Here is a 15,980-nt window from a genome sequence, read left to right as displayed (position 1 = left end):
CATAAATCCTGGTTTAAGATGGGTACTTACACCATGATTGTATATCACTGGAAGGCAGCATATTGCTCTGTGTAGACAGCACGCTCAGGGCCCAGTTGGGGGTAGTTGGGAGCGATTGGGTGGAATAAACCTCTTTTTGAGGCAAAGGGGTGCGATTTATATTATGTTTTAACCATAGGTGGGTCTTTTACTAAAGATGCAGTGAGTGAGTGAAATGGGGTTGTGGCATAATCCATGGTATTACATGAGTTGAACCACTAGTGGGCAGACTATTCCTGTGTAATGCTACTGCAGGGAACGCACATGAAAAGTGCTGTGCAGGCAGTTAATAAAGGCGGGTCCGTGGTATCGCAGAAGAGAACAGTGGCCTTGCTTTTTTAAAGAACCCAACACAACACGTCAGTACTTAACCCGGTAAGGGACGATTACAGGGATGGACAAGAAACCACTTCCGTCCTTGCTTGGTCTGTCCTTTAAAAAAAAAAAAACTTCTCGCTCTCTGTCTGTCCGTCCACAAAATGGATCTGTGTTCCGTCCTTGGGACGGAATGCCCATCTCTGGTGAAAGGCTTCAACTTGCTGGCGTTAAACTGGTCTTTTGGACGTCCGCACAAGTTGACCCATCGTTCACATTTATCCCTATGACATTTTGGCTTCGGGAAACGAATAAAAAATACATCCTTCATATGTGGACGGTCGTAGTTTCTGGAGTTGTTTCTGCAAGTTCCATACCCAGCAGTGTTTGCTCGGCATGCTTCTTTTCTGAGATAAACAGGAAGATACAAGCAGTACTAACAGGAATTGTCTATTAGCACGCTTCTATGTTGACCGCCTTCTTGTTCATGATGCGATTTCACGCGGCCTTGCGGTTAAAAAAATAGCACTCGCGTGGCATGCTACCCGCCTTAGCTGTCTAACAACATGCCTGATGTAAAACTGACCCAAAACATGTCTGATGTAAAATACACAAATCAAGCAGCAAACTTAGCTGCATCAAACGAAACAATAATCATCAATGTCAGGTTATATAGTCGGGTGAAAATCCACTTTCGCTTCTACTTAATCTGTCTTTTTTTTTTTTGTTTTTTTTTTATTTCCCGTTTATCGCCAGCAAAATGGGCATCCGTCATAGGCGGATAGATGGACCGGTCCGTTGGTCAGACTCTAGTTTTAACCAAGTATATGATAATACACTTTTCTAGTTTTTTTTTTTATTAAAAAAAAAAATCTCTGTCAAATTTTAGAGGCACTGAGATTCAACATCGACTGGTTAGCACGTCCGCCTCACAGTGCAGAGGTCGTGGGTTCGATCCCGGCCCCGGCCTCCCTGTGTGGAGTTTGCATGTTCTCCCCGTGCCTGCGTGGGTTTTCTCTGGTTTCCTCCCACATTCCAAAAACATGCATGGTACATAGATTGGACACTCTAATTTTCCCCTAGGTGTGATTGTGAGTGTGAATGTTTGTTTGTCTCTGTGTGCCCTGCGATTGGCTGGCAACCAATTCAGGGTGTACCCCGCCTACTCCCCGAAGACAGCTGGGATAGGCTTCAGCACTCCCGCGACCCTTGTGAGGATAAGCGGTATAGATAATGGATGGATGGAGATTCAACATAGGGGTGCTGGAGCACCCTCAAAATGAGCTATCAACGCATATGCTATTCACTACTAAACCATTCTGTCCTATAAGAATTAGCGTGAAGAAAAAACAACATGGAAAATGATTTTTATTCTAATTAAAGAATTCCCCATCTACATTCCAGCATTTCATGTTTTTCTCAATTTATATGCATTTTTCGGCAAGTTGAATAATCTGCGACACAAAGTAAACGAGGGAAAGGGCTCACTGACATCCAACGGCAAACACAAGAGACCCCATTAGCTTCCACTCTACAAGACAGCAGGGAAATAAGGGATAAAAGGCCCAAATAAAGCGGCCACTCTGAAGGGGTATGCGCCAAGTAGAGATGTCACGGCTCCCCAGACAGCTCGTCTTCATCTGCGCTGACAGAGGAGTGAATTCGCTGCCTTACATTTTGATTATATGTGGCGAAGAGGAGCTGGGGCGAGCCGGGCGGTGTGGTGGGGTAATAAAAAAAGAAAGAGAGAGAGCAGCATGAGCTACTGAAGGCCTAAATCGTCTTGCTGTGTGACATGAGAGGAGCAATATGATGAAAGCGCTGTTGCAAAGCAAGGTCCAGCAAACATTTTGCACTTATTAGAAGAACATTCAAAGCCTTAAAATAGCCGCATCTAATTTTATTACACTCGACAAGCATTTGATCGAGGCCAGCGTGTGATTATTTTGTGCTGAAATGATCCTTCGGCACAGCGGGGGGGTGCCAGAGCAAGAACAATATTAGCCACGGGGGGCATCCTTGTCTGCAGGTTTAATGACAAAAGAGATGCTTTCGAAGGGGGGCGGCTATGCCACTTAGCAGCCAATGTGCGAAGACGCCCCGGGGGGACCACCGCATCTCCAGGGCAACGGCATGACTGTCCAAACACACTGCATGCCGTCTCAGTGTTGCACAGTCGACGTTCTCATTCAAAACGCAACTATTGATTTACCTGCAAAAGCTAGTTCTCCAATATGCAACTTTGCAGGTAACACCTTGTATTAAGATTCACTGTTTGCGCCACAAAACACTCTAAACCAGGGGTCACCAACTCCGGTCCTCGAGGGCACCTGTTCTGCAAGTTTTCAATCTCTCCCTGCTGTAACACACCTGAGTCAAATGATCACATCATCAGCAAGCTCTTGAGAAGCCTGATAACAATCCTGATCATTTTAACGAAATGACGATAAGTACTGTTTATTTTCTCTTGGTTCAGTTCCGTTTTAATCAGCAACGTTGCTGCCGTGTTAAAAGGCATCTGTAAATCTGCTCAGTTACATACATGTACATTTACAGCTCATAATCGCTCTGTAAATGCAGTAAATATATAAGTTTTCAAAAAAGATAGGTGCAGTTTAAATACTTTTTTTTCCCAAATTGTCTAAAAATAGAGTGGGTGCGGCTTATATAACGGTGCGGCTTATAGCCTGGAAAACACGGTATTCTGATGCATTTCATTGGCTAAGAGATCGAGAATAGGATTTAACAAAGAAAATGACGTATCCGCTCTCCCGGCTTTAAAGAAAGAAACGCGCAACAGCGCTCCCGGCTTTAGTAGTAGAAACGCGGTCATGCGCTACCCACCCTTAATGGGTTAAAGGCCAGTGAGAATAAATGAATTTTCAGCAGACGTAAGCAAAACATGCCTGAAGCAATCTGCTTACATTAATACAGTACATTTAATAATCAGCATCTCTGATGAGTATATTTCATTTACATTGTTTTATATTGTTGTCATGTTATTAGATACATACTAAAATATATATTGTAAAAAGAAGAGCTGTGAATACTTTTCACATGCACTGCAAAAGGCTTGTACCGCCTTATTTCTCAACATTAAAAGAATGCGATCAAGGTTTTATTCTTCAGTCCTGTAAAGATTGAACTAGTTCACAGTAGGAACTTTAGGTCCACAGTCTTTTGGCAAAACCACAAGCACAAAAGCATCCTGCAAACAACGTGCCAGCGCTTTCTCCTCCACTACATTGTGCTCAAAAACACCATTTCATCACTGTTGATAGGGGGCGAAGACGCTTTCCAAAGGGGAGCGCGCCTCTATCTATTTTGCTGGGCTGGCTTAACGGGGGGCGTGGGGATAAGCGACGGGGTGCATTGTGCCACTTTGATTGAAATGAAACATGGAGGCTTCCCTTCAGGTAAGACCCCTTGCTTTCCACGTTGCGCCAGCCTGTCAGTCGCACGATAGGGGGCCGGAGTCCAAAAGACAAGACTGTGGGATCGGTGAGTGTACGCAACATTTCCCACCGGCATGTGGGCTGGGAAACTAAAAACCTTCTTATACTCATTTCATTCTCTATATTGGAAATTTTGAACAGGTTAAATATTTAATCGGACCTTTGCTGAGTCTGATCAGAAAAGAGGAAAATGCTCAACTTAAGCCCGATGATTGGTATGTGTGTACCCTGCTTTAGGGAGTTGGGGATAATTTTAGAGATGGACGAGTACCGCTACCAAGTATCGGTATCGGCCAATACGGTCTTATTTTAAGGTAGCAGTATTCGGCCAATACCAGCCATTGATTCTGAAGGCAGAAAAAAAAATCTGACATTGAGTCCTCCTCAGCAGTAGTTGGTGCTATACTGCAGCAGTTTCAGCACATGGGCAAATCATCATCTGCATCATAAAGAAAGGTATTGGTTCACAATTTTTTGTCATCGTCTTGAATGAAATTTTATACATCAAAAGTACTAGAGGTATCTGTACTTGGTATCGGCGAGTACTCGATGAGTGAACAATCGTCATCGGTCTGGAAAAAGTGGTGTTGAACATCTCTAGATAATTTAATGGCATGAAAAGAAGGCATCAAAGTCTCGCATCACATCTGACCACAACAACTTTCCAAATAACACACTCAAAGAAAAGTAGGGCAAGCAATCGTTAAAGCACATTCACGATTCAGCCAGCTTCCTGCTGCTATTGAGACAAGTGGGATATGTCAGCACTTCCAGGCACAATCAATATGAAAAACTAAAAAAAAGAAATGGGTAGCAACTGACCAAAAAAATATCAGCCTGCTTGTTTTGATATGAGCTGTTCTTTAAAACTGTTGCAAGGTGCTGCATTAAGACAGGTATGAAGTGGACGATAAAGATTTTTGGGGCCTTGTTGCTTAGTGTCAATTTGACAAAATGTGGTGTTCTGTACAACGTTGAAAGCGGATACACACGTACCGACAATCGGCCAAATTTCAGCTTCTTCTCCCTTCTGATCAAACTCAACAAACATGTGTATCATGCGCCTCAACACTCCACAAAAAAAATGGCAAGAGTCTCCAACCGCAATGTAGTTACCAGATCATCTCAACCCATTAAGGACGCGAGCGCAGAACTGCGTTTCGACCACCAAAGCCAGGAGCGCTGTTGCATGTTCCTCCCTTATACGTCATTTTCTTTTTTTAATCCAATTCTCGGTCTCTTAGCCAATGAAATGCATCAGAATATACATGTGACGGTGTCGTGAGTTGTCGGAGCATATCCAGAATTTTTTCGAGGAATAATGGTGGCACAACTGATCGCGGGAGCTCTGATATAAATCACGCCAGTGATATAGATGACACGCTTGCGGAATTTAAAACATCGAAACAAGCCAAACATGATGTATGATTAAGGGGTGTAACGGTACGCTAAATCACATTTTGGTTCGGTTTGTTTTTTTTGGAAACTTTGGTTCGGTATATTTTCGGTACAAAAAAAACTGATTTTTTGGTTTTTTTATTTTGAAAATATAACAAGTAAATGGTACATTTTTTAGAAAAAATAAAAGCGAACCATTCGAGTGATATTCTAAGGAATTACACCAGAATAAAAAAAATTCACTAACAATAAAGATCTCTTAATTTTGTAAATGATTAAAACACTGAAATCTTTAAACACTCAGCAGCAACAGCCTATGACACATCTAAGTATTCAAGTTAAAGACAAGTTGTCATTACAGTACATATTCACTTTTTGTACATACATACAATAACAGTTACAATTATTGCTAACTATATTAAAACTCTTTTTATAATGAAAACAATACAGTAACTTTAAAAAGTCTTTATGAAATTGTATACACTTTTTAGGCATTGAAATCTTTGAATGTTCAACAGCATGTTGTAACGAATTGGGTTATCTGTGTTGTGGGCGGATTTGTGTGCTGCTGAGTTGTGATGTGTCCGAGGTTCATGAATACATCGTACGGCAAGCGAGTGGAGAGGCAGAGAAAGAAGAGCGCGAGCAGTTGTACTTGGATTAATAAAAACGTGATAATTAAACTACGTCTGACGGCGTGTTCCCGGAAGACGCTACAATATGATAAATCTCGCTATTTAAGTTTGACGTTTTGGGCTAAAAAGACTGCTTGCTTCCTCGTCTAAGAAAGATTTACAGTCGGATGATGCCCTGCATGTTAGACGTGCTAGCTGTAACATAGCCGCCAATCCCATGTAGCAATGTCGGCACACAACTTTCGGACTTATCCACGCACCTTTCCCCATCGGCGATGGGGAAAAGGAAAGCCAGAATGATCCCAAACAGGAGACCGCAGTGTACGCGGGGACCTTCGAGCTCTGGCTCTTTTCTGGCTCTCTCTTTTGTACCGCCACCCTCCCCTCCCGCGAGCAACAGTCAATAGTGTCCGTACGTAAGCTCGCGCTAATAATAAAAACTGATCAGAAGCTCGGAACAAACGTCTTCCGAGCTCCAGTTAGGAGGTGAGCAGCAGCATTTTGAACCAACTGGAAACGCTTGAGAGAAGCCTGGCTGACTCCAAAATAAAGTGCATTACAGGTATCTAGCCGGGATGTAGCAAAATCATGGATTACTGTTTCTAAGTGCTGATGAGAAAGCAAGGGCTTTACCTTAGACAGCTGTCTAAGATGAAAGAAGATGTACCTAACATTATCATAATAGTAATAATGGCGGACGCTGTCCATCGCGGGACGTCTGAAACAAGTAACGGCAGTGATATAGACGACGCGCTTGTGGACTTTGAACCAGTAGAACAAGTTGAATATGGTTAAGATACATGTTTGTAGACAATGACAATATTGATGGCTTTGTAACAGAATAGAGTATGATAATTACCGCTCAATTTATTTCATCCAAATAGTGCTTCGCTTTGCACGGACACTTTATTTTTACATTTTTGATTGAAACAGAAAATAATAATCAACTCATACTGAACCATGTTGAGCCAGGCTCTTTAGGCCTTAATGGGTTAAGTTGAGTGAGTGAGTGAGTGAGTGAGTGAGTGAGTGAGTGAGTGAGTGAGTGAGTGAGTGAGTGAGTGAGTGATTTAATAAGTGCAGTCCATGTTCACATATCAGCTTTCATGAAATAAAGTGACATGTAGGAAGTGGTAGAGCCACTGGGTTCGTGTTTATTGGCCTATATTAGAAGTTGAGTGATTAAGAAGTGAAGTCCACGTTTACATCATTTTTCATGAAACAAAGTGAAATGTCAAAACTACCGATTTGTTTACATTATTGTTGTAATCTGCACTTGAGTTTGTCTCCTTACAGTATTGTATATATACTTATGTTTACACCGCACCTGTGTGGCAGAATTATGTTGTCGTGAACGCTTACCAAACTGCATATCAAAATATTTAGTAACCATATAGTGTACCTCTATACCGACAGAAAATGCCCTCGGACTGAAACATATTCTACTTGAAGGCAGCGCCGTCGTGACGTCAAAAAGCGTTTCCAATAGGAGAGGGGCTGGCAAGTGACTGCTATTTTGGCTGACTCATTTACAAGTCACGGTACGAGGACAATGGAGGAAACCTTGATAAATAAAATGCAATGACTGTATTATTGCTGGAAGATACATCCCGACTCCTCTTGATTTGCCTTTTTAAAATGAGCAAGGACTGGGCTTTCTTTTGTAACAATGAAAGATACATTTTGTAAACCAGAGAGAAAAGCCTCACTTTTGACTTCCTGGTCGGCTGCTATGTCAGCACTTCCAAATATGGGCACGCTGTTAGGCATATGATAAAGAGCTTGTCCGAACGTGGGTATTGAACAAATTACATTCGGCAAGCGAGGCACCAGCAACGTGCATCTCATGCATGCACTTTTGACGCAAAAGAGATTGAGGGAAAAGACATTGAGTAGTGTTGCCGACCAAGTTCACTTTCAAAATGGGAGGGGGAAAAAAAAATAGAATAACAAAAATATTTAAGTTCAACACAGGATGTTTTAACACCGTTTTTGTTGAATGTAATGGCAACCACACTAAAAAAAACAACAACAAAAACAAAACAGCAACAACAGCACAAATACACAGCAAAACTAGCATATCTTGTCAGCTCATATGCTGGTCTATGCTGGGAGGTTTACTGTAGGGTCATTCTGCCTCATATGTTTGGCATCACATCTTCAGGCGTACTATACTTCATTTCATGCAAACATCAACCAGCAAGTTTCCAAAGGGGACTGAACTTTGCAAGCACAAGTTGCTCTCTTTGAAAGGTCAGATATAAACGTAGACAAAGTTGTTTTTGAAGCACTTGTTCAACTTGCTTGGAAGTTTGAACACTGCATAAGCTAAAAAGCCAAACAAAGAAGGGGAGTTTGTCAAAATATGCAAGAGAGCTAGGGAGTGAGCGGACAGGATGGGGAAGTTTAAGTGTGCCCATATGCATAATGTGGCTCTTTGCAGTAACACTTTAAAAATTCTGACTCTAGTTTTAATCAGAGCTGAGCACTTGACCCTTTTTTGCCAGTCCGGCCGCAACCCTCCACTCTTGACCTGGGTACCCTTCCGGCCGCGACCCCCCGCCCTTATTCATAAACATTGTCGGCCCCCACTACCGTTCCACCCTCCGGCCCCTCAAAAAAAAAGTGTCCCCGATTGATGCCGCCGCGGGAGGGATGCTAACGGTAGAAGCTTTTTAAGGATCATTAGCTGGCTAATTTACTATTTGAACCCGCTGTGGACACGCTTCAAACTGCGGCACTAGTACTTTACTACTTACCCAACTGCGTGCGCTTACTTCCATTGCGAGCCCCGGGGGTTGTTTTTTTTTCGTATTGTACAATTATTTGGGTCCAATAGGCGGCAGAAGTCGCATTCAACAAGTTATTTATTTTCCACACTTCCCTTCGTTCACGGCCTTCAAAATAAAGGCATACCAGCAAACCACTATACACAGCAGGTTTGCTACAGCGCATTTCCGGAAGTAGAAGACGCCAGAAGAAGTGCATGAACTCCACCTTGATGTGGCAGCGTCATACTTGAGTGCTGCGCGCAGCTTTATATACTCCCGGACACAAGTTGTTTTGAAACAGTTGAGTTCCAAGTCGGGGGGCGTCGCTTCAAAAAGACAGTGACAACAATGGATATCGTACCTGAACAACCATAAAGGGACCGAGATGACTAGACGATGCATTTAATTTTATTGCCAAACTAGTTTGCTTTTGCAGCAGCAACAAGATGCATGCTGCATCCTCTCTCTCCTCTCCGTGTGGGAAACTGTATGTCATTGCATCATGTGACATAATGGACCGATCAGAGCAGCAACAATTCCTGATGGGTGCGTGGCATGTGTTGCAGACCTGTGCCAAGAGCACAATGCGTCAGTCACGTGAATCAATGCGTCAGTTGTCTCTCGCGCCGATGCGGGAGTAGAAAGAAGCCTAAAAAGAAGCCTTTCACAGAGTAAGCTGAGATGAAGTTTGGTCACCTCGCGAGCAAAATCCACTTCCGGCCATGCTTAGTCCAGCCATTTTATCAAATTTGTCACCCCTGGGACGGAATGCACATCCCTGTATCTGGACATTTTTTGCAGGCCTCCTCAATTAGACTTTACACAATCAGGATTTGGGGGGCCGATCACTGATCAGCAAGTTAAAAAATAGTTTTTCGCCATTCGCTAACTAGTTTTCCATCCCTATTTCCTCACAAATAGCGGTGGCTTACTGTACAAGGAATATCGAATTCAGAACAACAGAACTCCATCTGTGCCACATGACTTCATCCAATGCATTACACAGTCCCTCGTCACACACACGGTTGGAAAGAATACACGCCCCCGCAGCAAACCAGAGTGATGTCAGGCCAAACGCAACGTGAGGGAGGACAGGAGGCGGGGTGGATGGTTACACAAGCAAGCATGTTTACAGGACACTTCCTGTGGCCGAGCCTCAGAAGCGTCATCTGTCCTCACATCAACACGGAGACGTCCCAGAGCTCCAAAGCAGACGTGATAACAGATCCGTATTATTTTAATAACTGTCAGCGTATTATATTGCTTGGCTAAAATATGCACTGCGGGACCAGTAAAAGTGCTGTTTGCAGACATATAATAACATCATCCAAAGCGTCACCCATTTATTGGTGTTACCACATAGAACTGTTGAGAGGCACAGGCATGCATCGGGTGCAATAACATGCATCATGTGACAAAATGGTGGCCTGCCATGGACTTGATTTATGTTGGCAGACTGGAATCAGCTCATAGATTCATGGAAGCAGTGTCCAATAGATGGCAGTGTGGCGAAAACATCAACAACAACAACAACAACAACAACAACAACAAAAAAGGAGGGTCCTGCAGTTACAATAGTCCGTATTTTCGTGGATCGGTTACCCACTTTGGTCCGCTAGCATTGGCATAAGAGCACTTATTATGTGCACATAAGGCCATGTTGTTAGCTATTTGCATTTTGTACAGTCCCCTCACGTTGTAACCATTGTTTCTATGTGCCAAGTAATTTGGAAGGGTGTGGAATATATGTTAAATTATATGTCAGCTTTCCATGCACATTACTAAGTAATTATTTTTTACAGCCGCTAAATGTTTTTTGTCCTTGGTTGCCAAGTGAGGAACTCACCTGGCATCCTAAAGATGCATCATTACTGCCATCGCCTTCACACTTCCTCCCCCTCCCCCGGCTCGCAAAGGCGTAATTAGTGTATTCAATTAGCGCGGCCACACCAGGGGTATTAATAGAAGTCAGCGGTGGTTATAGAGACCAGGTGTGAATATCAAGTAGCTAGCTGGATGCAGATGGATCTCACTTGCAGCTGGAATCAATTATCCGTGGCACAATAAGTTCAGGATGCTTTGGACTGCCATTCATTTAAAACTGCAATAGAAACAGTTAGTGCTCTAAAGAGGCCAATCCATAGTTAAAGCTACATCATACCACAGTTTTCAAGAATTTTCGAAGTTGGAAACATTCCACAAACATTTAGAGGAATAAACAGAAATAAACCAGGTTGAAGGTTAGGCCTTAACTTATTCACTGCTATCGACGTTTCTATTCATCGACTTCCATGCAGCAGTTTCTTGCCACCAGTTTGTATAAGTAAGCTACTATGTTCCTATTAGCCTGGTCTTTGGCACCATCCTATGAGAGCAAGGAGCACATTTGCGGGGGATAATTAGCAACCTCAAACATCTTGACATAGATGGCATCCCAAATCAATAGTGTTCTTTCTCTGACACCGAAAATGTTCCCCAGGCGTTCATTGGACATCGGTTGACAGTTGTGAGTGATCATGATTCAATAAGGACCAAGAGCGCATTTGACCACAGCTACCACCTCCATCTCTTGCTGGATATTCTTCCAAATTAATCAGGTACATGCTCAATTGTTATAGGACGATCATTTTAAGAAATTCAAGAAATCGGTGGTGTGCTTTTTACTAGAATTTTCTTTCTTTTATCCTTAAAGTGGAAGTCAACCCAAACATATTTTTCAAGAATATGTTCTATGCAAGCCCACTAGTTGAAACAAGGCATTCTGATAAATATTGCGTTTGTGGCAAAAGAGTTAATAGTTCATTTTCAGTTGACAGAAGTGACAAAATGGCTGCCCCCTGAGATGGCTAAAAAGGGGTGGATTCTGCTGCCTTAGAGTACAATTATTAATTATTTATAAAATTTAAGAAATGAACAAAATGTACCATTAAAAATTAAAAAAATAGAGTACCACAGATTAAACAAATATTCCAATAAATTTAAAGTAAAAATCAACCCAAAACCTATTTTTTCAAGACTAGGTTCCCCGCAGGCCCACTAGTTGAAACGCGCCATTCAGATTAATGTTGCGTTTGTGGAATATGAGTTAATGAGGAATATTCCGGCCTAATTTGTATATTACTTTTACAGAAGTGTATTTCAGTTTTTTCTGGGGTTGAGTGGGGGTTAAATATAAAGTTTTTGCATTCTTATTTTAATTTTTTATATCATTCAATTTTTAAACTTCAAACTCAATAATGGAAATAAAAGTTAATTAAAAAAATAAATATACAAATCAATTAAAACAAATACTCCACTGGAAAAACTAGCAATAAATTACTGGTTATAATATAGAAAACAAAAATGAAAGACAAAATAAAATTGTTATGAAACCGAAAGTACAAACAGTAATGAAAATATGGCAAGGAATACACTAGCGATAAACTAGTTTTTAAAAATGAATACAGGAAATAATAAATCATGTTGAAACTAGTCAACTGTACAGTACATGAAAAAAATGGTGTGTTGAATTGAGGGTACTCATTTTTTTTTTCGTCAAGAGGTTGCATGAAATCATCTGGCTCAAGATACATTTTTAAATAGACTATACATCTACTTACAAAAAATGTATCTAAATCCAGATGATTCTATTGTGTCCACTGTCCAACAACTTTGCAGATAAAATTGAGTAAATTCAACACACCATTTTTGTCAGTGTAGTCAGAAATAGGACACTTAGTACACTAACAGCAGCACTTTGTCGCATTAAAGCACCAAATATAAAGCCATACAACATACAATATTAAGAAAATTACTGAGGAAGAAAAAAAACGTTTTTTTTTTTTCATCTTACAGATGGTACTTCTTCGATTCTCTGTGGCACCCAAAGTTAAAAACCATCAATGATTTACATCTACCTTTCCATTAACACTCTCTAACACTCTCTCCACCTCACTGCAACTCCAGGTGATCCAGTTCAATCCATTTCCAGAGGTTATCCACATCAACTGGGCCTGTTAATTCTAACTAGGGTACAAAAGAAAGTGCAGCTCAAACAAGGCAGCAGGAAGGCTGGCGGAATTTGACGTGGTGGACGAAAGTGAAGCAGCAAGAAAGGCAGGATGTCGTTTTTTGTTGACTCGTACGTTTGCTGACTCACAATGGGGTCAAGTCAAACACCGCCTCAGGTTGGACAGTTTGGTTATAAGATACATAAAATGCCATCAGACTTCAGTTCAGCCAACAAGTGATGAAGTCTGTAATGTGTTTTTTTTTCCCTTTATCGTTGGAATTTTCCCATTCCACAACCTACTAAGAGCATCTCCATTTTGCCTTATACTAAATCATTTCACCTGAAGTCAACCATGATAAGACACATCTGTAACTCCCATAGGATAATGGTTTCAAGGAAGTGTTAGGGGCTCAAATTAGGTTTTCAAGACAGTTTTGGGGTTTCAAACAATGCTTTTGAATTAGGACTTAAAGGGTCATTTGAGGTTTCAAATTAGGGTTTCAAGGGTTACAATTCCAAATGAAGGTTATTGTTTCAAACCTGTCTTGGGTTTCCAAATTAGAGCTTCAAGTCTGAGTTTAGGGTTTTAAATTAGGGATTCAAGATAGGCTTTTAGAATTGTGGAATTTGAGTTTGAAGCATGGCTTAGGGTTTCAAAGTAAGTTTTCAAGACTGTCTTAAAGTGGAAGTCAACCCAAACATATTTTTTTTCAAGAATATGTTCCCAGCAGGCCCACTATTCATAGCATTCTGATTAACTTTGAGTTTGTGCAATGCAAGTTAAGCAGCAAAATGCACTCGTTTTTAGCCATCTCTGGGGGCGGTCATTTTGTCCTCTGTCGACTGAAAACGACATCTCAGCTACTTACAACAACCAATCACGGCTCAGATTCAGAAAACAGGTCAGCCGTGATTGGTCGTGTGTGACAAGTTTTCAAATAATCCATCCATTATCTGTACCGCTTCTCCTCACAAGGGTCGCGGGGCGTGCTGGAGCCTATCCCAGCTGTCTTTGGGCAGTAGGCGGGGGACACCCTGAACTGGTTGCCAGCCAATCGCAGGGCACACAGAGACAAACATCCGCACTCACAATCACACCTAGGGGCAATTTAGAGTATCCAATCAACTTACCATGCATGTTTTTGGAATGTGGGAGGAAACCGGAGTGCCCGGAGAAAACCCACGCGGGCACGGGGAGAACAAGTTTTCAAATAATATTTTGAAAATAAAGAGGGTTAAGATGGGTCCAGAGAGTGATTTTTCAAAGGATAATTTACAGTACATATTTGACATTGTTTTGTTTTGTTGAAAACTGCAAACTCCCCTTTTAAAAATATAACAGACTCAAAGTAGTACACTACTAGCCAACTCTGCATTTTATCTTATGAACTGTTTGTTTTCAAATACTTAAGTATAATTTGTGCCCAAACTACATCATGTTACAGAGGGGTTACAACATTGCTGCTGTACATTAAAAATGTACAAAACGATATTGATGAACACTTGGGCCTACTACGCTACTGTATTTTATTAATTACTTTTTGAGGTGGTACGTGGTATAAAGATTGTCAGCAAGCGCAAAAGCAAAATGTAGAGTAGTCGAGTAGACTCCCATGGGCCTCTGAAGTGCTCGGTGAGGCAAGTCTCATCTTGCAACCAACCAGAAGTACAAAGCAACTATTCCGCGTGGTTTCACATGCAATAAATGCCATTTAATAACCCTCGCAAATGATATTTGCGTGGATTATTATGCGCCACATGCTGTTCAATTAGCGTGTAGTTGCATTTCGTGTCAATTAGGGGTGCTTGTTTTTTGTTTGTTTGTTTTCTACTCACTCCTGAGCGCGCCGATGAGCATATTCCCATCCTTAATGAGCTCCTTGATAAACTTATTGGTCCTCTCCAGTTCGATCTCGTGGCACTTGAGGCGCTCTCGGAAATCCGGACCGTCCAGAAAAGAGTCGCTAAATTCCAGCGTGGGGAGTCCCATGCTTCTTCTTGGCCAAAGGGGGTCTCCTTTTTCTCCTTCTCCGCTCACGTCTTCCACACACACACACACACACCCCAAAAAAAAGTTGGCAGGCGACAAACTTTCGGTATCTCTGCGACTCGCTTCCGGGTCCTTGGCTGATGTGGTTCGAGGTTGGGGGGTTTGGGGTTGGAGGTTGGGGGGGCATCCGTGTAATCACAGTGATCGTGTGACTCCTGCTGGCAGCTCGGGGGCCACGCCCACCACCTTTGTTACGGATGGAAGGTGGAGGAATCGAAGTAGAAGTAAAGTCGGGTTTTCAGACAGGGTTAGGGTTTCAAACAGGAACTAGGGTTTCATATAAGGGTTTCAAGACAGCGTTTCAAAGTTCTGTTTCACATTAAGGTTTCAAATTTTAAGAAGGGTATGAAATTTGTGTTAAAAGCCAGGGTTAGGGTTTAAAAGAAGAGTTTTGAGATAGCGTTTAGGTTTCAAAGAAAGGTTATGGTTTCAAAGTAGGTTTCAAACCAGGGTTAGGTTACAAATTATAGTTCAAGCAGGTTTAGGCTTTCAAATTAAGGTGTTAAACTTTGGGTAGGATTTTGAATTTGGCCTTGTAGCCTAGGTTAGGGTTTCAAAGTAGGATTTAAAGAATATATTCTGTGCGTCTTCACTAGTCTAAATACAACATTCTGTTTAATGTTGCGTTTGTGAAATATTAATTAGACAGTAAAATCCATCCATTTATACATCTCTGGGGCATCCATTTTGTCACTTGCCGTCGACTCAAAATGACATCACAGTTGCTCAGGGCTCAGGTAACAACCAATCACAGCCCGCCTGTATTCTGAAGCTGAGCCGTGATACCGTCATTTTCAGTAGACAGAATTGGACGTTCGCCAAAGTTTGTAGACGGAAACACTAACAGAAGGTCGTTTAAAAGAGATGGGCGGATTGGCCTATAGGCGATTACTATTTGTTCCTGCTGAAAAAAAGGCGGATAGACGGAAGCCGATAAACGGCCTGGGAATTTTTTATAAAATGCCCAGCTCTGTTAATGCCATGTTTAGACTAGTGAAGGTGCATAGAACATATTATTGCAAATAATTTGGGGGGGTTGACCTCATCCTTTAAATCCAGGGTTCGGTTTATAAAGAAGGGATGGAATTTCAAATTAGGGTATTAAATCAGTTATGGAAGCCAGGGTTCCATGCAAGGGTCTTCATTGTCCAGTGCTTTCACACCAGCAGAAACATAAAAAAAATGTTTTAATAATGGTTGGGTCTGCTCTCTTTTCCTTGTTGCCAGACGACAAACAGTAGCTGGCCCACATCAGCTGTTTGGCCGCAGGTAGCATCAGGATAAAGGATAAATCATCTCACATACACAGATAAAGCTCATGGATGT

The 15,980-nt window shown here is 41.8% G+C and overlaps 1 protein-coding gene across 4 annotated transcripts in view; it reads right to left on the bottom strand.

The window, feature by feature from the left end:
• The window catches only part of arhgap42b (Rho GTPase activating protein 42b), a 97,323-nt gene extending 82,558 nt beyond the window's left edge, over positions 1–14,765 (bottom strand). For all 4 annotated transcript variants that reach the window (XM_086034968.1, XM_086034969.1, XM_086034970.1 and 1 more), the window contains exon 1: positions 14,441–14,765. In XM_086034968.1, the coding sequence (XP_085891094.1) occupies positions 14,441–14,594 (154 nt within the window). In that variant the 5' untranslated portion in view covers positions 14,595–14,765. The remainder of the gene's footprint in view (positions 1–14,440) is intronic.
• Positions 14,766–15,980: the final 1,215 nt, after the last annotated feature.

The sequence above is a fragment of the Filicampus tigris genome, chromosome 7 (assembly GCF_054856515.1).
Source record: "Filicampus tigris isolate MCC_2025a chromosome 7, RoL_Ftig_1.0, whole genome shotgun sequence".
NCBI lineage: Eukaryota > Metazoa > Chordata > Actinopteri > Syngnathiformes > Syngnathidae > Filicampus > Filicampus tigris.
Note: the sequence above shows the minus strand (reverse complement) of the source record. Positions and strands in the feature narration are given on the sequence as shown.